The 23,952-nt window shown below is 43.7% G+C and overlaps 1 protein-coding gene across 10 annotated transcripts in view; it reads right to left on the bottom strand.

Annotated features, from left to right (window-relative positions):
- LOC124556579 (protein tipE) overlaps positions 1-23,952 on the bottom strand; it is a 223,047-nt gene that overhangs the window by 195,120 nt on the left and 3,975 nt on the right. For 6 of the 10 annotated variants that reach the window (XR_006968624.1, XM_047130537.1, XM_047130545.1 and 3 more), the window contains exon 2: positions 17,580-18,622. Coding sequence is in view for 9 of the 10 variants with exons in the window: in XM_047130537.1 (XP_046986493.1) it covers positions 17,580-18,556 (977 nt within the window). In the remaining variant the exon portion in view is untranslated. Of the gene's footprint in view, positions 1-17,579; positions 18,631-23,952 lie in introns of all 10 variants that reach the window. The other 4 variants (XM_047130542.1, XM_047130539.1, XM_047130544.1 and 1 more) reach the window with 1 other exon arrangement.

The following is a 23,952-nucleotide window of genomic DNA, read 5'->3' as shown; positions in this document are numbered from 1 at the left end:
GAATTCTTCCCATATGTTTTTGTCCGTTCTCCACGTTGTGAGTTTTCGTCTTGGCTTTTGGAACTGCGTTGATATTATTTTTAAGTTAAGATTTTGATAGTAATGTCTGATATATTCCCCATTCTTGTTGGTGCGTTTGTGTGCTATGTATGAGTTTGTGATTTGCTCTCGCCTATTATTTGTCTTAGGAAGCGAAAAGTGTATACAAAAAGAAAAAAAAACGCAAACTTAGCAGGCCTCTAAAACCCCAGAAAAGCTGATCACTTGCAGCGGGTGACCCGTCAACATGGAAAACGCCCGGAGGAAATAAGAAACGAAAAATGTCGTTGTGCTTACCGACACCACCATCACTCCACTCTAAAAATGAAAGTCAGTCAGTCTGTATTTTATCCCATAATATTCTTTCCATCTTGTCTATTTGTTCAAGATTTTCTTTTAGATGAAGTCGCGGAACCACTACGTAATTAGAATATTCTGGGACAAATCAGTTGTGGTACAAAGAATACTTTTGATTCCAAAAGCGAGGAACCATGTCCATATGTGGTGCTGTTCCACAGCGCAGATTTCTCTTCAGCGAGCTTGTGGGCCCTCCACTGACATCCCAGTCTATTTACTCGCTTACAAGATTTCTAGTTGCAAACATGATCTACTGTAAAAAGAACATCAGCATTCATATTGTGAAATAATTCAGGACGGTTATGTTTGGAGCACGACATTAAATTGCGTTTAGGAGAGTATTTCACATACAGAACCACGTTTTTCAAACACTGTTTTAATACATTTCTCCTAGAAAACTCCTTGTACTTTCGGCAAGGCTACTTTAAGTTCACTTAATCACATTATGGTAATTTTCATTCAGTAAAATGAACGGGCCGGCCCCCCTATGCAATACGAATCTTGCCGAGGCTTGCGTACCTCAACGTTATAGACAGCCGTATCGCAAGTACAACCACAGAGGAGGGGTATCTACGCAGTGACCACGCAAACATGTCGTTTCTAAAGAGGAACAGGAGGCTTTTCAGTAGCTACAGGGGCAGCAGTCTCGATGATTTACTGATCTGGCATTGTAACGCTAGCCAGCATGGAAGGGCTGTGCTGGTACTGTGAACGGCCCAACGCAAGGCGAAACTAAAGCTGTTATTTTTCCTCAGGGTATGAAGCTCTACTGTATGGTTAAACGATGACGTCATGCTCTTCGGTAAAATATTGCACAGGTAAACTGACACCCTTTGGACCTTCGTGGCGAGACTGTCGAGGAGGACAGCGGCCTCAGGAAAACCAGAACTGGTATTCTAAGGGTCACAAAGTTGAAATGTTAGATCTCTTAAGCAGGCATGTAGTTAAGGGGGTTTAAAAAGGGAAAGTGGTTGGTTGGGAATTAGTTAAGTTCGGTGACAGGAGAGTGTGTGGTTAAAAATACAAAATCAAAAAGGGGTATTACAGGAGTAGGTCTAATAACGAATAGGACAACAGGAATGCTGGTAAGCTACCATGAACAGCATAGGGAACGTGTTATCTCAACCAAGATATGTACGAAGCTTCTGTACAAATATCAGCTTGGATTTTGAAAGCATCGCTCGTGCGAAACTGAACTTGCCCTTTTCTCACTTAACATCCTGCGGACGATGGATGAAGGGCAACAGGCAGATTCCATATTCCTAGATTTCCGGAAAACGTTTGTCACGGTGCCCCACTGCATAATGTTAAAGAAGATCAGATTGTACAGAATGTGAGTACATCGAAAATTTCTTAAGTAACAGCATCCAGTACGCTCAAAATTGTTAAGGCTCTCGTGGCCACTTTTTGACAAACTGCCTATTGGCTTCTGTCTCGGGTTCTTCGGCCGACGTTCATCTAATGATTTTACTGACGTTTCGCCAGCACGAGTGGCTGGCATTGTCAAAGCTTCACCCTCTACTGGCAAGGGAGGGTGAAGCTTTGACAATGCCAGCCACTCGTGCTGGCAAAACGTCAGTAAAATCATTAGATGAACGTCGGCCGAAGAACCCGAGACAGAAAGTAGCCAATAGGCAGTTTGTCATCCTGTAAGTTGCCCTCGGCGACGATTGTTTTTCGGACACAAGGGTATCACCGAGAGTGCCCCAGGGAAGTGTGACAGAATCGCTCTTATTCTTTGTATACATGAGCTATCTGATGAACAGGATGAGCAGAAACCTGTGTTTGTTTGCTGATAACGCTGTGGCGTATGGCAAGGTGTCTTCCTTGTGTGACTCTAGGAGGATAGGAGATGACTAAGACAAAATTTCTAGTTGGTGTAATGAATGCAGAAAATTGTAGTTTAATACAGATGAGTAGGATCAACAATCCCGTAATGTTCGAGTATAGAATTAGTAGTGTGCTACTTGAAAACGTCAGGTCGATTAAATATCGAAGCGTAACATTGCACAGTGATATGAAATGGAACGAGCACGCAAAGGTTGTGTTGGGAAAGGCGAATGGTCGTCACTGGTTTATCAGGAGAGCGTTGGGAAAGTAGAACACTAGGACGACCCGTTCTTGAAACTGCTCGGAGGCGTGGGATCGCCACCAGGTCGGATTAATGGAAGACATCGAAGCAGTTCAGACGCGTGCTGTTAGATTTGTTACCGGTAGGTCTGATGAACATGCTAGTATTATGAAGATGCTTGGTGAACTCAAATGGGAATCCCTGAGGGGGAGACGATGTTCTTCTAGCGAAACACTATTGAGAAAATTTCGAAAACCGGATTTTTCAGCTGACTGCAGAACGACTTTATTGCCGCCAGCACCACGACCACAAAGATAAGATAAATAAGGGATCGTATAGAGGCACATTGACAGACGTTTCTCTCTCGTTCCGTTTGGCAATGGGACAAGAAAGGAGACGAGTAGTAGTGCTACAAAATTCTCTCCGCCATGCACCATACTGTGGTTTGCGGAGGATGTATGTAGACGTAGCACAAGTTCAGAATATGTCTGTAGAAGCTACTTACTACCTGTATTAAATAAGTGCTGTTGCTTTCTAATGTCGCAGTAATACCTGCCAGTTCCCAGCTATCGAGTTGTGTATAACGACAACAAATCGTCCCGGAACACAGTACAGGCTGCATCACATCCACGTCATAACAGATGTTCAGAGTGTCCTCCATGGGAGTGTAGGTGATAGGGCTAGTAGCGGGTGTCATGCAGGATACAAATAGTCGTACTTTGGCTAACATCATGGTGGCGGGCCACGTAGCTGGAGTTTGTACTGGGGTTCGTCTCAGTGTCTTGTAGAACCCGGTCCGCCAAATCTGGTATCTGGTGTACGTCTCCCTGCTCGTTCGTCTGTCTGAAAGCACCCATGATCACGCAAAAGCCCAAGAATGGAAATGTTGTGTGATTTGGTTGGTGTCTGTGAGGGTACTGGTTTTGGTAAAGCCGTGCTACCTCTCGAGCGTTTCCATCTAATTGGCCTTACACAGACACTACCTCGGCTTGTTCCCGACATGAATACCGGATCGTTCTGCTGCTTACAGTACGCTTCGTTAAGCGCACAGCCTGCGACACACGAGAAACACAAGGCACGTTCGCCAGCGCCATCTACTGGGGCAACGATGCATTTCCGGACACATCTTCAGAGGACACCTTTTCCTCCATTTCCGTCCTTGCAGTTTGTCGGTTTTATTAATGTTCAGCCTGCGTACACCAGCTTTTTATACTAAGAGTAGTGTTGCCCATATTATGTTCAAGATTAAAGACAAGATTCTATCTTCAGAACAGAGTGGAACTCAAAGGATTTCCTACAATCTGTGTGGCAAATTATATGTAGATCAATCAAGTAGGGCTTAACTACTAGACTTACTGAGCATGAGGGAACTGCAGACTGAGAAAGAAAGATTCCACCTATATTTAACACGCTCTGAATGAATGTCATTCTTATGATATTAAATTTGATGTTCTTCATGGAGGAACTGAAGACAGAAATCTACCATCCTCAAAATTCTGACTATTAATGAATACGAATCAAAGTATCTTGACCTGGTACTTAATGACCAAATACAGTTTCATTATTCACTCTTACTAAAGTGGCAGCATCCATTTAATATTTTCCTCACCATTACATAATATGCTTGTTATAGCTGTTCACTGCCCACATTAAGTTGATTACTTTCTCCCCCCCCCCTTCCCTCAGGTTTTTTGGCTTTTGCATCAAATTCACCAGTTTTTCCGTGTAGCATTACTCACTTGTACAACGTTTGTGGCTTATACATTCCCATACTTTTAATCCTTGGGTAAAAGTTATATAAGAATTATTTTTTCAGACTTTCTTTGTGAATATAATTATGCTTGTGTTTTTGTATCTATATACGGTCGTAAAACGTCACACATCTTCGAAATACAATTTCTGTACAGCTATGAACGCTGGCTGATATTGTGCAGAGTATTTGTTTAGTATCAAGTCATCTGAGTATTGCTTAGAAAGCCGAAAGCCGGTTGATAACGAACTATTAAATAAATATTATTCAGGAATATCAATACTGTGCGTTTAAGTTTTTAATATGTCTATGTTTGTCCAAGTACCGACGGAATATTCCATAAATATTAAAGTTCCCTTGTTATAGATCCTGCGTGATACGATTCTGCAGTTGGCGTCTTACCTTCCGTTTAAAGATGACGTAGACAAAAATATATTAGAATTTGTATTGAGGTGTACAATCACTATCGCTCGACTGACAACGGAACCAACATACGCTATAATCTTGTATGAAACAGAAGGTGGAAAAACAAATGAAAACGTTATTCTATACTTGACTGCGAGAGACAGAACACAAGCAATTGCCACTTGACGAAACAAGAAACGTACAGTGCAGAAGTTCTAAAGCAATCGTCGTCCGGAATGAAAGATCGTCCCATCGATAAGCTATAAAGCACGAAAGGGTAATTGAAATTATGAAGATGGACAGAATACCAGAAAGCAAACTGTATTAACACTAGTGTTAAACGAGATGGGTTTTATGGAAAATTCGAGAACAAAAGGTACTGCCCTCATTTTTCATGTCGTACACATTTTGCAACAGAGACATTTGGGCCAGCAGGTAAACCCGAATCAACAGTGTTAATGATCCCATTACCCAACTACCAAACAAGTTGCCGGTGTGTCAACGTGCTGAACTCCTATTCGGTAGCAGCACGGTACTTACACGCTGAACTAGGTTATCCATGGATTCTGGAAATAACTTAAAAGTAAGTGTTAGCACGTCTTATTCGGTACGCTGCCTTGCCATCTACCTGTAGAACTGAGCTCGCACTGTGTATCTAATGATCTCAATATTGGCTAGACGGTAAACTGTGACTTTCCTTCTGCTAAACAACTGTCTCTTTATACTCACATTGTAACCAAATATACCTCTGTTTGTACCTAAAAAATTGAGAAGGTATTCTGATGCCACAGCCTTATGCTTCTCATCGCATCACCGCAAAATGTAATAGGAGAAATTAGAAAATGTTGTTGTTGTGGTCTTCAGTCCTGAGACAGGTTTGATGCAGCTATCTATGCCACTCTATCCTGTGCAAGCTTCTTCATCTCCAAGTACCTACTGCAACCTACATCCTTCTGTATCTGTTTGGTGTATTCATCTCTTGGTCTCCCTCTACGATTTTTACTCTCCACGCTGCCCTCCAATACCAAATTGGTGATCCCTTGATGCCTCAGAACATGTCCTACCAACCGATCCCTTCTCTTCTCCCCAATCCTATTCAGTACTTCCTCTTTAGTTATGTGATCTACCCATCTAATCTTCAGCATTATTCTGTAGCACCACATTTCAAAAGCTTTTATTCTCTTCTTGTCCAAACTATTTATCGTCCATGTTTCACTTCCATACATGGCTACACTCCATACAAATACTTTCAGGAACTACTTCCTGACATTTAAATCTATACTCGATGTTAACAAATTTCTCTTCTTCAGAAATGCTTTCCTTGCCATTGCCAGTCTACATTTTATATCCTCTCTACTTCGACCATCATCAGTTATTTTGCTCCCCAAATAGCAAAACTCCTTTACTACTTTAAGTGTCTCATTTCCTAATCTAATTCCCTCAGCATCACCCGACTTAATTAGACTACATTCCATTATCCTCGTTTTGTTTTTGTTGATGTTCATCTTATACCCTCCTTTCAAGACACTGTCAATTCCGTTCAGCTCCTCTTCCAAGTCCTTTGCTGTCTCTGACAGAATTACAATGTCATCGGCGAACCTCAAAGTTTTAATTTCTTCTCCATGGATTTTAATACCTACTCCGAATTTTTCTTTTGATTCCTTCACTGCTTGCTCAATATACAGATTGAATAACATCGGGGAGAGGCTACAACCCTGTCTCACTCACTTCCCAACCGCTGCTTCCCTTTGATGTCGTCCGCAGCTCGTGGTCGTGTGGTAGCGTTCTCGCTTCCCGCGCCCGGGTTCCCGGGTTCGATTCCCGCGGGGTCAGGGATTTTCTCTGCCTCGTGATGACTGGGTGTTGTGTTATGTCCTTAGGTTAGTTAGGTTTAAGTAGTTCTAAGTTCTAGGGGACTGATGACCACAGATGTTAAGTCCCATAGTGCTCAGAGCCATTTGAACCATTTGAACCCTTTGATGTCCCTCGACTCTTATAACTGCCATCTGGTTTCTGTACAAATTGTAAATAGCTTTTCGCTCCCTGTATTTTACCCCTGCCACCTTCAGAATTTGAAAGGGAGTATTCCAGTCAACATTGTCAAAAGCTTTCTCTAAGTCTACAAATGCTAGAAACGTAGGTTTGCCTTTCCTTAATCTAGCTTCTAAGATAAGTCGTAGGGTCAGTATTGCCTCACGTATTCTGATATTTCTACGGAATCCAAACTGATCTTCCCAGAGGTCGGCTTCTACTAGTTTTTCCATTCGTCTGTAAAGAATTCGCGTTAGTATTTTGCAGCCGTGACTTATTAAATTGATAGTTTGGTAATTTTCACATCTGTCAACACCTGCTTTCTTTGGGATTGGAATTATTATATTCTTCTTGAAGTCTAAGGGAATTTCGCCTGTCTCATACATCTTGCTCACCAGATGGTAGAGTTTTGTCACTACTGGCTCTCCCAAGGCTGTCAGTAGTTCTAATGGAATGTTGTTTACTCCCGGGGCCTTGTTTCGACTCAGGTCTTTCAGTGCTCTGTCAAACTCTACACGCAGTATCATATCTCCCATTTCATCTTCATCTACATCCTCTTCCATTTCCATAATATTGTCCTCAAGTACATCGCCCTTGTATAGACCCTCTGTATACTCTTTCCACCTTTCTGCTTTCCCTTCTTTGCTTACAACTGGGTTTCCATCTGAGCTCTTGATATTCATACAAGTCGTTCTCTTTTCTCCAAAGGTCTCTTTAATTTTCCTGTAGGCAGTATCTATCTTATCCCTAGTGAGATAAGCCTCAACATCCTTACATTTGTCCTCAAGCCATCCCTGCTTAGCCATTTTGCACTTCCTGTCGATCTCATTTTTGAGACGTTTGTATTCCTTTTTGCCTGCTTCATTTACTGCATTTTTATATTTTCTCCTTTCATCAATTAAATTCAATATTTCTTCTGTTACCCAAGGATTTCTACTAGCCCTCGTCTTTTTACCTACTTGATCCTCTGCTGCCTTCACTACTTCATCCCTCAAAGCTACCCATTCTTCTTCTACTGTCTTTCTTTCCCCCATTTTTGTCAATTGTTCCCTTATGCTCTCCCTGAAACTCCGTACAACCTCTGGTTTAGTCAGTTTATACAGGTCCCATCTCCTTAAATTACCACCTTTTTGTAGTTTCTTCAGTTTTAATCTACAGTTCATAACCAACAGATTGTGGTCAGAGTCCACATCTGCCCCTGGAAATGTCTTACAATTTAAAACCTGGTTCCTAAATCTCTGTCTTACCATTATATAATCTATCTGATACCTTCCAGTATCTCCAGGCTTCTTCCATGTATACAGCCTTCTTTCATGATTCTTGAACCAATTGTTAGCTATGATTAAGTTATGCTCTGTGCATAATTCTACCAGGCGGCTTCCTCTTCCATTTCTTAGCCCCAATCCATATTCACCTACTACGTTTCCTTCTCTCCCTTTTCCTACTGACGAATTCCAGTCACCCATGACTATTAAATTTTCGTCTCCCTTCACCATCTGAATTATTTCTTTTATTTCATCATACATTTCTTCAATTTCTTCATCATCTGCAGAGCTAGTCGGCATATAAACTTGTACTACTGTCGTAGGCGTGGGCTTTGTATCTACCTTGGCCACAATAATGCGTTCACTATGGTGTTTGTAGTAGCTTACCCGCATTCCTATTTTCATATTCATTATTAAACCTACTCTTGCATTACCCCTATTTGATTTTGTGTTTATAACCCTGTAGTCGCCTGACCAGAAGTCTTGTTCCTCCTGCCACCGAACTTCACTACTTCCCACTATATCTAACTTTAACCTATCCATTTCCGTTTTTAAATTTTCTAACCTACCTGCCCGATTAAGGGATCTGACATTCCACTCTCCGATCCGTAGAACGCCAGTTTTCTTTCTCCTGATAATGACATCCTCTTGAGTAGTCCCCGCCCGGAGATCCGAATGGGGGACTATTTTACCTCCGGAATATTTTACCCAGGAGGACGCCATCATCATTTAACCATCAGGAAAGCTGCATGCCCTAGGGAAAAATTACGGCTGTAGATTCCCCTTGCTTTCAGCCGTTCGCAGTATCAGCACAGCAAGGCCGTTTTGGTTAGTGTTACAAGGCCAGGTCAGTCAATCATCCAGACTGTTGCCCCTGCAACTACTGAAAAGGCTGCTGCCCCTCTTCAGGAATCACACGTTTGTCTGGCCTCTTAACAGATACCCCTCCGTTGTGGTTGCACCTACGGTACGGCTATCTGTATCGCTGAGACACGCAAGCCTCCCTACCAACGGCAAGGTCCATGGTTCATGGGGGGAATTAGAAAATAAATATTTTATTAAGAACGTCCTAAACGCCATGCCAGGGAACCGACCGGGTGTAAGTGGCAATAAGAAAGATTTTGTTCAAAGAGCCAGTGAAGCTGAGACACTATGTTTTATTTGTAATAATACGAGTACAGAAATAGAGCAGTAGGTTTTTAACTAGTAGAACTGTAATCAACAAAAACCATTTCTCATATCTTCAAATTTTGGACTTCCAGAGAGAAGCACTACCTGGCACAAAGACCATGCGGCATTTACCAACGCATGTTTTAAACAGTTTCTCCATGATTTGACACCTAGATCAAGGCTTGGGACATGCAACAGAGTACCGAGATCATAATACCACTAAAAACGCATTTTGTGAAAAAAATGTCACGTAGAACGTTTTCAATTTTCACTCTTCATATACAGAGTGATTCCGTGATAATATTACAAGCTTTTAGGGATGATGAAGAAGGGTAAATGTATCACTCTGAGGTAAGGGACCCTTGTCGAGAAACGAACGAGTCAAAATGTATAGTTGTTGCTAAGATTGTAGAGTAGGAAACTTTCGGAGGTGGCTGTATGGACCAAAACAATAAATAAAATGTGTAGTAGACACAGGCTCTAAAATACAAACTTTAGGAGCTATGAGCATTTGTTCGACCTCGATTCTGCGAAACACATCTCTTCTACTGCAAGCTCTTTGGTTTCCGTATTTGTAGGAGGTGTTGTTGACCGTAAGTTACAACGTCCAGCAGATATTGACTCTAAAATGCATACATTAAGGGCTGTGAGCACTTGTTCACCTTCGCTGCTGTTAATCTGTTGTACTCAACAAGTGCCAACAACTTTTAAGATATGTGTTTCAGAGAACATGTTTACCACACATTTCTTTCTTCTTTTGATCCACACTACCAATTCCGAAAGTTACGTACCCCTCACTCTTAGAAACAAGAGTACTGCTATATGTACAGGGTGCGGAGCTTAAATCCGGACAAATTTCAATTTCCCGCCATATCGTAGTTCCGCCGGAGGTCGCAACTGGTGTTCTTGAAAGCCATAGGCATCTAGTAAACAGTCAGACCTGAAAATGACGGACAAGTGCGGAGTACAGCTGCAGAGCCGCGATTATCGGAAGTTCTAGCGCTGGTCGTTCGTCCACTGAAATAGTTCGAGTCTTCGGGTGCCCGAGATCAACTGTTTACGATATTGTGGTCAAGTGTAATGTTTCGGAGAAGTCTGGGGAACGTTCCGCTAACCCGGCGAGGAAACCTCATTCGAGGAAACGCGTGTCACAAACTGAGGCAGCCATCGAAAGGCTCAGCGCTGATTTGGGAGAACCCGGAACAGTCTCTGAGGAAAATGGCGTCAGTATTGCATGGAAGCGAGCGAAGAGTGCGTGAGATGGTAGAGGAGGACGTCATACGATCCATTTAGTACAAAACTGGCTCTCGGATAACGTTGACATGTTCTGGTCAAAGGAGTTCTGGCCGCGAATTGCCTGGATTTGAACCCCGTCGATGACTATGTTTGCAGCGTAGTGCAATGCGTTACCAATAAGACGAGGCACCCTAATGTCACATTTCTACGCACCGCTATCGAAGTAGCATTCGCGAATATGGTTCAAATGGCTCTGAGCACTATGGGACTCAACTGCTGAGGTCATTAGTCCCCTAGAACTTAGAACTATTTAAACCTAACTAACCTAAGGACATCACAAACATCCATGCCCGAGCCTGCGACCGTAGCTGTCTTGCGGTTCCAGACTGCAGCGCCTTTAACCGCACGGCCACTTCGGCCGGCTTCGCGAATATGGACAGCGCTGTTCTGAAGAGTGCGTGCGATCGCTTCAGGACAAGATTGGAGGCAGTCATTGCGGCTGAAGTGCGTTGCATCGAGTAATGTTATGGCTCTGAGCACTATGGGACTTAACATCTGAGGTCATCAGTCCGAGTAATGTTACTCGTGAAAGATACCACTACTTATATGTAAAAGAATTTTCATTATCATTTATATTTCATTTTAATAAATATGTTTTATAAAAAGAGTTTCATTTGTCCGGATCTAAGCGACATACCCTGTATTCCAGTGTCAGAGGTATCAGAACGATTTTCGCTTATATCTTTCCACTCGGTCGTTTCCGAACCAGGGTCAGGTACCTACAGTTCATACATCTACCCATATGCATCATCCATGAAAGTTTTTAACATCATCACGCAATCACTCTGAATATCCTAACTTTTCCCCATTTCCCACTATGTTGTGACTGAGTTAACCATTTCTGCCATTTTAATTCCTCGCTCAAATCAGCCGGCGTGAATTTCACCAGCAAGCGTCTTTAGACACACTACTTTAAAAGTACCGGGAAAGAGTACACAACGAGATTTGACAGCATCTCTTTTACACTGTTTAGTCACATTAATATGATCGCCACCTAAGTTCGATGTCAACGTGCAATAACCAGTCACAGACGGCAGACAGCGCCACTAACAGCTGGGGGAATATAAAACGTGTAGGAGGGACGAGGAAAAAAACGCAGTCGTTGTCGTAATGCGTAAACGGAACAATTTATCTGATGTCCATTAGGGCATGATCATTGGCTTTTGGGCCAACGGTGTAAGCATTTCCGAAACGGCTAAGTATGTGAACTGATCGCGTGCCGTAGTGTTTAAAGTACGCCGCGCATGGAAAAATGGCACTGAACAACTGTGGTTCACCACGGGCAATATATGTCAGGGGTCAACGATGGCTAGGAGATGTGCACAGGCGAATAGACAAGCAGCTGTTAAGGATCTCACCATCCTGATGAACGAAGGGGCTACTAACAATGTTTCCTCAACGACTGTTCGGAGAACGTTGCTTCATATGGACCTGAGTAGCAGGCGCCTGGTTGATGCACCCTTAGACCCTACGTCGTAATGACGTAACGCTACGTCATCGTGACGTAAATAACCTAAATCGACCAAATGAGTACGGATATCGATCTTTGCAGTTGTACCGATAACGTCAAAGCTAAATGTAAATACATGTGTACAAACGAAGTGGCAGGAGTTGTGTGATATGCTCATCCCAGCTGAATGAATTGTTAAATGTAATCCCAACAGTCTGCGACGTTATTGTGTATTTCATGAACATAATTAATGTCTGAGCGAAGGAGCCATAACGAAAGCGAAAAAAGCTTGTCATTCTTTTTAAATCCGATGAATCGTGCATAAATCGTCTGGACAGAAAAGTGAAGTAATTAATTATTAAGCTGTAATCCAAAGAATGTAGGGTGTTATTGTGTGTTTCGTGAACGTAACGAATATCTGTATGAAGGAATCATAACCATAACGAAAGTTAAAAAAGTGTCTAGTCACGTTTTCAATCCGATTAATATTGAATAAATCACGTGTATAAAAACGTGAAATAGGAAGAAATTAAAGTGTTTCGTATTTTTATAAAATCCAATGAATTGTACATAACTCATGTGGGCGGAAACGTTAAACTGAGAAACTTAAGTGGTTCTGAAGATAATTCCGAATGTTGCTAGAAACATTAAACCATCTAGTTCCATGTAATTTTGCCTTCGTGTTGTAAATCAACTAAGAAAGATAGGGAAATCTTTCAGACTATCTTCATGGATCTGCTCGAAAGTTCTCTCATCACCGTTAGAGAACATATTCAGAACGACGCACACGCTAGCAACACCGGACAATAGGACAATGAAAGCACATAAACAAATAACAATGCAGATTCAAGACGCACGCAACAGTCGATATATACAGAATGCACACAACAGCCGATAGGACAACTCGTGAAACTCATGATGACGCGTGCCTACGTCACTATGACGTAGGGCTCTCCTCACCTAGCGTGAGACGAATGCTACCCGCCTGGTTGATGCACCCTTGCTGACTGTAGTCTATGGCGGCGAACACTGGAATTTACACATGCCAATACCGCAACAGGACATCCACAGAATGACGCCAGGTCGACTTTTTAGATGAATCACGTTCTATGCTCCATTGAAAAGATGGTCTCTGGCATGTACAGTCACGCAACAGTCATCGGAAGGGGCGTTATGATCTGGGGAATGTTTTCGTGGCATTTCCTGGATGAACTCGTCATTCTGGAAGGCGCAATGGATCAACACAAGTATGTATCTATCCTTGAGGAGAATGTTCACCCCTGTCCGAAAGGTCACAGTTCGTAGTAATAGACGGGAAGTCATCGAGTAAAACAGGTAATATCCGGCGTTCCCCAAAGAAGCGTTATAGGCCCTCTATTATTCCTGATCTATGTTAACGACATAGGAGACTATCTGAGTAGCTGTGTTAGATTGTTTCCAGATGATGCTGTCATTTACCGTCTTGTAAAGTCATCAGATGATCAAAACTACTTGCAAAATGATTTAGATTAGATATCTGCATGGTGCGAAAAGTGGCAATTGACCCTGAATAAAGAAAAGTGTGAAGTTATTCACATGAGTACCAAAAAAAAAAAAAAAAAAATCAGCTACATTTTATTTACGCGATAACTCACACAAATCTGAGGGCTGTTAATTCAGCTAAATACTTATGGATTCCAATTACAAATAACCTAAATTCGATCGAGCACATAGATAATACTGTGGGTAGAGCAAACCAAAGACTGCGATTCATTGGCTGAACACTTAGAAGGTGCAACAGGTCTACCAAAGAGACTGCTTACACCACACTTGTCCGCCCTATTCTGGAGTACTGCTGTGCAGTGTGGGATCCGCGCCGGCCAGTGTCGCCGAGGGGTTTTAGGCGCTTCAGTCTGGAACAGCGTGACCGCTGCGGCCGCAGGTTCGAATCCTGCCTCGGGCATGGATGTGTGTGATGTCGTTAGGTTAGTTAGATTTAAGTAGATCTAAGTTCTAGGGGACTCATGACGTCAGATATTGAGTCCCATAGTGCTCAGAGCCATTTTTGTGGGATCCGCATTAGGTAGGAGTGACGGATGACATCGGAAAAGTACGAAGAAGGGCAGCTCGTTTTGTATTATCGCAAAAAAGGGGAGATAGTGTCACAGACATGATACGTGAATTGGAGTGGCAATCATTAAAACAAAGGTGATTTTCGTTGCAACGAGATCTTCTCATTAAATTTCAATCACCAGTTTTCTCCTTCAATCGCGAAAATATTCTGTTGGCACCCACCTACGTAGAGAGAAATGATCATCACGATAAAATAAGAGAAATCAGGGCTTGCACACAACAATTTAAGTGCTGGTTTTTCCCGAGTACCGTTCGAGAGTGGAACGGTAGAGAGACAGCATGAAGGTAGTTCATTGAACCCTCTGCCAGGTACTTTGTTGTGAGTAGCAGAGTAATCACGTGGATGTAGATGTATATGCAGTTTGATATTCCTCAGCAAGATGGCATCTACCTGTAGGACAATGAAACTTGTCACACAACTCACAGTATATTGGTTCAAATGGCTCTGAGCACTATAGGACTCCACTTCTGAGGTCATAAGTCCCCTAGAACTTAGAACTACTTAAACCTAACTAACCTAAGGACATCACACACATCCATACCCGATGCAGGATTCGAACCTGCGACCGTAGCGGTCGCGCGGTTCCAGAGTGAAGCGCCCAGAACCGCTCGGCCACACCGGCCGGTCTCAAAGTATATGTTCATGGTTCAAAGAGCACCAGCATGATTACTGGCCTGCTCACCAAATGCCTCCCCCCTCCCTCCCCCCTGACCGAGCGAGGTGGCGCAGTGGTTAGCACACTGGACTCGCATTCGGGAGGACGACGGTTCAATCCCGTCTCCGGCCATCCTGATTTAGGTTTTCCGTGATTTCCCTAAATCGTCTCAGGCGAATGCCGAGATGGTTCCTTTGAAATGGCACGGCCGATTTCCTTCCCAATCCTTCCCTAACCCGAGCTTGCGCTCCGTCTCTAATGACCTCGTTGTCGACGGGACGTTAAACACTAACCACCACCACCACCTCCCTCCCCCGTCCCCTTTTCCGGATTAAAACCCAAGTGAGAATCTGTCAGACTGCCTCAATTGGGCTGTTTGCGTTAAGGATTCTTAACAATGAACCTTACTGCAGCTGGTCACGGCTGGCGTGGCTCCACATCCCACTAAGTACCTTCCATAACCCTCTTCTTGCACGTCCGCACTGCAAAAGGTGGTTATTTCGACTTCTAACAGGTGGAAGGAGTATATAGAGGGTCTATACAGGGGTGATGTTCTTGAGGACGATATTATGGAAATGGAAGAGGATGTAGATGAAGATGAAATGGGAGATGTGATACTGCGTGAGGAGTTTGACAGAGCACTGAAAGACCTAAGTCGAAACAAGCCCCAGGGAGTAGACAACATTCCATTAGAACTACTGACAGCCTTGGGAGAGCCAGTCCTGACAAAACTCTACCATCTGGTGAGCAAGATGTATGAGACAGGCGAAATTCCCTTAGACTTCAAGAAGAATATAATAATTCCAATCCCAATGAAAGCAGGTGTTGACAGATGTGAAAATTACCAAACTATCAGTTTAATAAGTCACAGCTGCAAAATATTAACGCGACTTCTTTACAGACGAATAGAAAAACTGGTAGAAGCCGACCTCGGGGAAAATCAGTTTGGATACCGTAGAAATGTTGGATCACGTGAGGCAATACTGACGCTACGACGTATCTCAGAAAATAGACTAAGGAAAGGCAAACCGACGTTCCTAGCATTTGCAGACTTAGGGAAAGCTTTTGACAATGTTGACTGGAATACTCTCTTTCAAATTCTGAAGGTAGCAGGGGCAAAATACAGGGAGCGAAAAGCTATTTACAATTTGTACAGAAACCAGAAGGCAGTTATAAGAGTCGAGGGACATGAAAGGGAAGCAGTCGTTGGGAAGGGAGTGAGATAGGGTTGTAGCCTCTCTCCGATGTTATTCAATCTGTATATCAGGCAAGCAGTAAAGGAAAGAAAAGAAAAGTTTGGAGTAGGTATTAAAATCCATGGAGAAGAAATAAAAACGTTGAGGTTCGCCGATGACATTGTAATTCTGTCAGAGACAGCAAAGGACTTGGAAGAACAGTTGAACGAGTTGAACGGAATGGACAGTGTCTTGAAAGGAGGGTATAAGATGAACATCAACAAAAACAAAACGAGGATAATGGAATGTAGTCTAATTAAGTCGGGTGACGCTGAGGGAATTAGATTAGGAAATGAGACACTTAAAGTAGTAAAGGAGTAGTGAGGAGCAAAATAACTGATGATGATCGAAGTAGAGAGGATATAAAATGTAGACTGGCAATGGCAAGGAAAGCGTTTCTGAAGAAGAGAAATTTGTTAACATCGAGTCTAGATTTAAGTGTCAGGAAGTCCTTTCTGAAAGTATTTGTATGGAGTGTAGCCATGTACGGAAGTGAAACATGGACGATAAATAGTTTAGACAAGAAGAGAATAGAAGCTTTCGAAATGTGGTGCTACAGAAGAATGCCGAAGATTAGATGGGTAGATCACATAACTAATGAGGAGGTATTGAACTGGGGAGAAGAGGAGTTTGTGGCAGAACTTGACTAGAAGAAGGGATCGCTTGGTAGGACATGTTCTGAGGCAGCAAGGGATCACCAATTTAGTACTGGAGGGCGGCGTGGAGGGTAAAAGTCGTACAGGGAGACCAAGAGATGAATACACTAAGCAGATTCAGAAGGATGTAGGCTACGGTAGGTACTGTGAGATGAAGAAGCTTGCACAGGATAGAGTAGCGTGGAGAGCTGCATCAAACGAGTCTCAGGACTGAAGACCACAACAACAACAACAACAACAACAACAGTGTCACAGACATGATACGTGAACTGGAGTGGCAATCATTAAAACAAAGGTACTTTTCGTTGCGACGGGATCTTTTCATGAAACTTCAATCACCACTTTTCTCCTCCGATTGCGAAAACATTCTGTTGGCACCCACCTACGTAGGGAGAAATGATCATCACGACAAAATAAAAGAAATCAGGGCCCGCAAAGAAGAATTTAAGTGCTCGTTTTCCCCGCGTACTGTTCGAGAGTGGAACGGTAGAGAGACAGCATGAAGGTAGTTCATTGAACCTTCTGCCAGGCACTTTATTGTGAATAGCAGAGTAATCACGTAGATGTAGATGTGTATGCAGTTTGTTATTCCTCAGCAAGGTAGCATCTAACTGTATTACAATGAAAAGTGTCACAGTATATGTTCATGGTTCAAAGAGCACCAGCATGATTACTGGCCTGCTCACTAAACGCCTCACTCCCTCCCTCCCCCCGCCTCTTTTCCGGATTAAAACCGAAGTGAGAATCTGTCGGACTACCTCAGTTGGGTTGTTTGCGTTAAGGATCCGTAACAGTGAACCATACTGCAGCTGGCCACGGCATTGGAGTTGGCGTGGCTCCACATCCCACTAAGTACCTTCCATAGCCCTCTTCCTGCACGTCCGCACTGCAAAAGGTGGTTATTTAGACTTCTAACAGGTGGTCACATCAATGCGACTGGACCGTGCAAGTAAAACTGTCATTAGCTGCGATTTATAATTTGAGTTCACCAAAAAAAGATTAATAACCCTTACATACTATAATTAGTGATGAAAAATACACGGCGTCGTAGGGCCCCCAAAAAGTTGTAGAAGTGTGTAGACTCACCCGGGGACGGATGTGGAGTTGGCGACGACGTCGGGCACGCTCTCGCGGCTGAGCTCGTCGGCCATGGCGACCTTGAGCTGGTGGCCGAAGCTGGCCAGGTCTTCCCGGAAGGCGTCGCTGGCGGGCGTCAGCGCCGGGGGCAGCGGCGTCGCCGTGCCGCCCTCGCCGTCCACGTCCGCGTCGCCACCTCCGTCCACCAGCGCTTCCTCCGGCTCTTCGTTGTAGATGACGAAGTAAGCGAACGTCAGGTAGATGACGGATATTATGAAGGAAGGTATGGGGATTGCCATGGCGTACACCAGGTTCATGTACACCTGGTGCATGTCGAGGTCGCTGATGACGAGCCCGGGGTCGACCTTGCTGTAGTAGCACGAGAAGTTGGTCCCGGGCGTCTCGTACAGTCCGACGAAGATGGTGCAGTTGAGCATCGGCGGGTAGCCGCAGCCCTTGACGTTGGGGAACAGCTTGGCGAAGGTGAAGTACCACTCGGAGTCGTTGCCCATGAGCCCCGTGCGCGGCTCGAGCGGCTGGTCCTCGTCGCCGGAGAAGTCGGCCTCGTCGTCCTCCTCCTTCTGCGGCTCGAAGTACTCGTAATCGCGCAGCGCGCGCTCCACCCGCGCGTCTCCGTCCTCCTCGGCCTTCCTTTCCTCGCCTCCCTCTTCCTCTTCGGATGGTCTCAGTTTGTAGTTTACCCGGATCTGCGTGCACTCGTACACCTCCTTGGTGCAGCCCTCGCGGCACGAACTCCAGGTGCAGTTGGACACACCTTGTTGCTTTAGCGTGTCGACCGTCTGACACCACGCCGGGTTCGTGTCGAACTCCATGAAGATTGTGGTGAAGGCCGGATCGATCACGAAAGGCACGAGGAAGAGGAAGGCGAAGAGGCTGAAAGTCCCGAGGAGGATGAAGAACGCAGTGGTGTAAAACAGCAGTTTCTGCAAGAATGTCGGTGGGATGACCTCGGGTTCCTCCGCCATGGCAGTGGTAGTAGAAGTCACGGCTCCCGCATCGCCGCGCCCTCAGCGATCACCGCTCCTCCATGCCTGCCACACTACACCACATTCACAATCTCGTACACACTACTCTGTGGCCCGTACACGAATTCGACGTGCTGCGCATATTAGTAACTCTTACATTAATCGATATCTGATGTACTTCCGTATCGGATAATGCTTAAATGAGGCATAATTCTGTGTCGTTCTAGGGGACTGATGACCATAGCTGTTAAGTCCCGTAGTGCTCAGAGCCATTTGAACCATTTGAATGACTATATGAGGCATACGTCTCTAGATTTGTGACTAAGAAATGCTTCCGTGAGTATAACTGTACATTTTTAGTATTTCCTCGATTATCTGGTGCTGGATGAGTGGGAATCAATGTGCTTGATCAGAGATTTCTGTTGTATCCACGGACCCAACCAACTCGGGCACGCGCGCCCTGACCGTGACATCGCTGGCCACAGTTCCTGTCGGGCCGTCGGCGTCTCAGGGCGTTACCGCCGACGGAAGAGGTCGCGCCATGGCTGAGCTCGGGTCCGCAGCGCCCTCTGCCTTTTGCATATAACGAGGAGCGCTGGCCCCGAGACGGACAGTCTATCGTCGATTGTCTATCGCTAGCCTTTCGTGGAGTTTATAGCGGAGCCATTGCAGTGTGATATTTGCTATTGTATTCGACTAGGCTCAGTACACGGATACTCTTGGATATTACTTGGACTTGTATTGCTGGTACACGTTTCGTCAGAAATAAAGATAAGTTATCTCTTCATTGTAGCTGGCGCAATTCTTGTCATTAATTATTTTTCGGCCAACAGACATAGCTACATCCTGGTCACTACCCACGCTTTATACGATTTGTGGTGGCTGCCCCAAAAGTACCGCCGAGGACCTTGGGTTTCGGAGCCTTCACAAAAATTTCAGGTTTTCTTTTCAGATAAATTTTGAGTTATTTTGTGGTACTTGTGACTTCACCTTGCGGAAATAGTTGTACCTATATACGGTACAAAACAAGTTGTGAAGTATTTGTTGGTTCCATCAACGAAGGAATATCACACGGTGTTGTCAGTTTGTGCCATGCTAAATAGATTTTCAGTTCAGCTAAACAAAAGGTAAATTTGCCATCCACATTGCTTTCCTAGGCATGGCCCTATTGCTGTTGCCTCCCTCTGACCTTTGAACTGATATACCCAGTCATTTACAGTTTAATATAGACTCTGAGCCATGAAGCAACTTGACAGATAAAAATCCTAAGACTGACTGGGGATAGAACCCGAGAGGTTTGGATCTGTAGTTTGGCACTTTACAACTGAGCCAGCCACGTACATTCAGCTATGTTATTTATTCTGTTATTGAAATTTTACTCTAATTGATTTCTGAGATGTAAGATTCCATCTTGAGTCACTCGTAAGGGACGCTTCGTGATACCAAGTATCCGCGTGTGAGTTCTAGCGCAAGAAACCGGTAAAGAGGAATACGTGCATGACTTTAACCTTAGAACACTGAAGAGGGGAAATGTTACGTTGTTACTAAACTATCGTATTTTACAACACCATATTTTATTCGCAGGAAGTCATAATTTATAGTTCGTGCGGTAGTTAATTTCAGGTATAAGATCTCCAACGGTATGTCACATACAAAATAAGTACAAAATGTCCGGTTTTGCACTCTATACTAACAAATGGCGGGAACCACAAATTGATAACAACTGCAGTCGTAAACTTGAGGGAGGTTAGTAATCTAGCATTAAACAAACGCCAGCATGTACCAGGATCAGACCGCTTTCATAGCAAAGCGGTCAGCGCGTCTGACTGCTATGCGAAGAAGGTGGGCTAAATTCCCGGAACTGCCAGGGATTTTTCCTTAGTAGGAGGACGGGAAAGGGGTCAAATCAGCCTTGTGAGGTCAGCTGACAAGCTACCTGAATGGAAAGTAGCGGCTTCAAGGTTTGTAAAGCCTACAACGCTAGGAAGAGCAATGTGCAGTCACTAGGCAGACACCATGCTCGTACATACCGCATCTGAATGACACCACACGGCAGAGGATGACACAGCGGTCAGTCGGGTACGAAGAAGGAAGGAAGTAAGATTGGGTTGAACGTTCCGTCGACATCGAGGCCATTAGAGACGGAGCACAAGCTTGGATTGAGGATGGGGAAGGAAAAAGGCCGCGCCCTATCAAAGGAAGTATCCCGGCATTTGCCACAGAAAACCTAAATCTGGATGACCGGACGTGGCTTTGAACCGTTGTCCTCCCGAATGCGAGTCCATTTCGTTCGGTGTCGGCTTAGAGCGGTCCTCTGGGCCTGTTTGCGGATGTATGTATTTTTTATGTACCATATCACCACCAGCTGAACTGATCGTAGTGGGGTCAAGGGGGACACAAGTTATGGAGCCTGGTGATGATTCCAGAACATGCCGGTCTCTGTCCCAGAATGTGTGAATGTTTTCATCTTTTCTGATTTCTTGAGAGAGTGTTATCTTGCGTATTCCGATTTCGCAAAGCGTCCTTTACTGATTCCGTAGGTCAGTAGTCAGAGTGACTGGTTATTACGCGGAGAACCCGGGTTTAATTCCTGCTTCTGCCAGGGATTTTTCCTCGGTGGGAGAAGTGGAGAACAGGACGCACGCAGCCTCTTGATGCCAGCTGAGCAGCTACTTGAATGAGAAGTATGACTCGAAGGGGAAAACACACACACACACACACACACACACACACACACACACACACACACAGAAATTCTGGAAGAAATATGTGCTGACACAACGCTCCTCCATACCGCATCCGTCCGAATAATGCCATTGTCAGAGGATGGTACGGCGGTCGGTTGGTTCTGACTGGCCCGTCTGCGTCAGAACACAGAGCTTTGCTTTGTCTTTACAGGGGACTCAAGATAGAATCATACGATTCCGATATCGATTGCAGTGCAATTTCAGTATCGGAATAAATTCCACAGCTCAGGTATAACATGGTTGGCCCAATAAATAAGTTCTAACGTGATTTTACTTCTGTGTTGAACTGTAGGTGTTTCAATAGTTGGCTGATTAAGCCTTCTTAAATGCCAGAAGAATGCGAGAGGAAGAGGGACAAATCAATTACAGCATTATGATATTGATGGCTGCTTTCTTTTTTCGATAGATGATCATCTTTCTTTAGGTCAACATGCAGTTGAATTATAACCACTCCACTTGTTCCTCTAACTCAAAATGAAGAAAGAAATAAGCTGTGACTTTTTTGAAGGAACCGTTACATACGTCGTTTCGATAGTTCTGTGGAACTGGAGAATAGTGGGACATAGCTATTAGCGGTTACGTGTCTCAGTCGTTTATTCGCGCAACTTGACTTTGTGAGATACACTCAAGCTTAACGACTTTTTTGTAGGTCACGTCTATGACTATAACAGAGGAATTGTAACCATAGTAATCCAAAACCAGGTTGAAAAAAGTTGCATTATTCTTGTATTTATTTATTGCATATGGCTGGATGCCCCTAAACGAAAATTTCATACTGTTAGTTCGACATCAGTACGTTCGAGCGATTGATGAAGGAGATTAGAATCACAGACGAAAGACGGTTAATAAAAATATACATCCATTGACTCCTCATTATGCCTTTGCAGTAATTTGTAGTTAAAAAGAGATTCGATCGTATATGCCCTGACTGTAAATGTATTGTATCTGCTACTCTGGGAAGATTCATGACACTTCTGAAATATTTTATAAATTTGTTACATATGAATACAAAAGACTTTTTGCGACTATATTTTACTGATAATTTAATGGATGTTCGGTTAATCTGTTTATAATTAATTAATGACTTTAACGTATGTATATTTATGATTCATGTGTCGTAATTAAGGTACGCAAGTCCACTCTAACCACAAATGAATGATTCAGCAAAGTAGCACTAGCTTTTTACATTGCTTCTTTGCAAGACTGCGTAAACAAAACAATATCGTAAACTAAAGACAAAAAGAACAAAGTTTTTAACATCTTGTAACAGACTAGCGTAGTAGTCCGTCCAATCCAACAGTTCTGATTTTGGTTTTCAGTGGTTTCTCTAAATTACTTCGCCAAATGTCGGGGTGGTTCATCTCCATCCTTGTCAAACTAGACCTGTAAGTACGTAAATGTCTGTATGTATGAATTATATTTTTTTTGTTCTTGAACTGTAATACCATGCATATCCAATGTCCTTGTTCTACAGTCACGTTTAAGTCGTCTAGGCACACAAGTTACTAATGCAGCTACAGAAACTTAATTTATGGATCGTTCAACGCATCTACGAACAGCTCTTTCCCAATCATCGCGTTAAAACACTGAAGGCAGCTTGACTTTGTCCTACAACATCTGTGAGATCACTTGAGATTGCGCACGACACGTGGAGGCTCGCAGAGGAATCAAACAAAGAGACCCGTAGCTTGACATGATGCAGCTGCCAGCAAGGTGCATTCGCAGACTTAGAATTTACGTGCGCTCTAAACATATTAAGTTCCTCATGAAACAAAGTGGTTCAAATGGCTCTGAGCACTATGGGACTTCACTTCTGAGGTCATCAGTCCCCTAGAACTTAGAACTACTTAAACCTAACTAACCTAAGGACATCACACACATCCATGCCCGAGGCAGGATTCGAACCTGCGACCGTAGCGGTCGTGCGGTTCCAGACTGAAGCGCCTAGAACCGCTCGGCCACACCAGCCGGCTGAAACAAAATGTTTAAAATTACTCCACCAATTTCATCTCTGCAAAACCGTTAAATAGTTGAATCCAACGATCGTTAAACTAATGTATAAAATTAATTTATCACAGGAGCAATTTCTCCGAAAAAATTTATTAAAATTCTGTTCCTTTTTACGCGCCTGAGAGAAAAGTTACATACAGACATTGAAACGATACAAAACGATTAAAAAGCATTATGAATTTCCAGTTCATAAGAGATTGCCTGTAAGCCACTACTTAAGGTGAATATGCGATCACAAAGGCGCGAGAAAGAAAACTGTCGCAATGGCACTCTGCAGATGGAATTTACTTTACCATTTAGTAAAGGACAGAAAACAATTTGGATAAACCTTTTCGCTACTTACGGAACGTATTTGAGTCTACGTAAACAGCTATAGCTAGTTTTCATTAACTTCCTGCCACTCGTTACAAATTAATATTTTCCTTTTGGAAAAACCGATCACTAAATGAGTTACCAGCTTTAAGGTGTAAGAATTAGAGCCACTGTGGATAGGTGATTATTAGCGTGACGAATTCAGCTTCCATTTTGCTGAATGGAAACGTCCAGTAGAGAGCACGTGCTTCCTGCGTCTGTGACGATGGGAAGTGGCTTCACACTTACTAATGTGAAGTTCTGCAGACTGCTCCACGAACACAATGG

Source organism: Schistocerca americana, chromosome X, assembly GCF_021461395.2.
Source record: "Schistocerca americana isolate TAMUIC-IGC-003095 chromosome X, iqSchAmer2.1, whole genome shotgun sequence".
Lineage (NCBI taxonomy): Eukaryota > Metazoa > Arthropoda > Insecta > Orthoptera > Acrididae > Schistocerca > Schistocerca americana.
The sequence above is the reverse complement of the archived record's forward strand: the minus strand, read 5'-3'. Positions and strand labels throughout refer to the sequence as shown.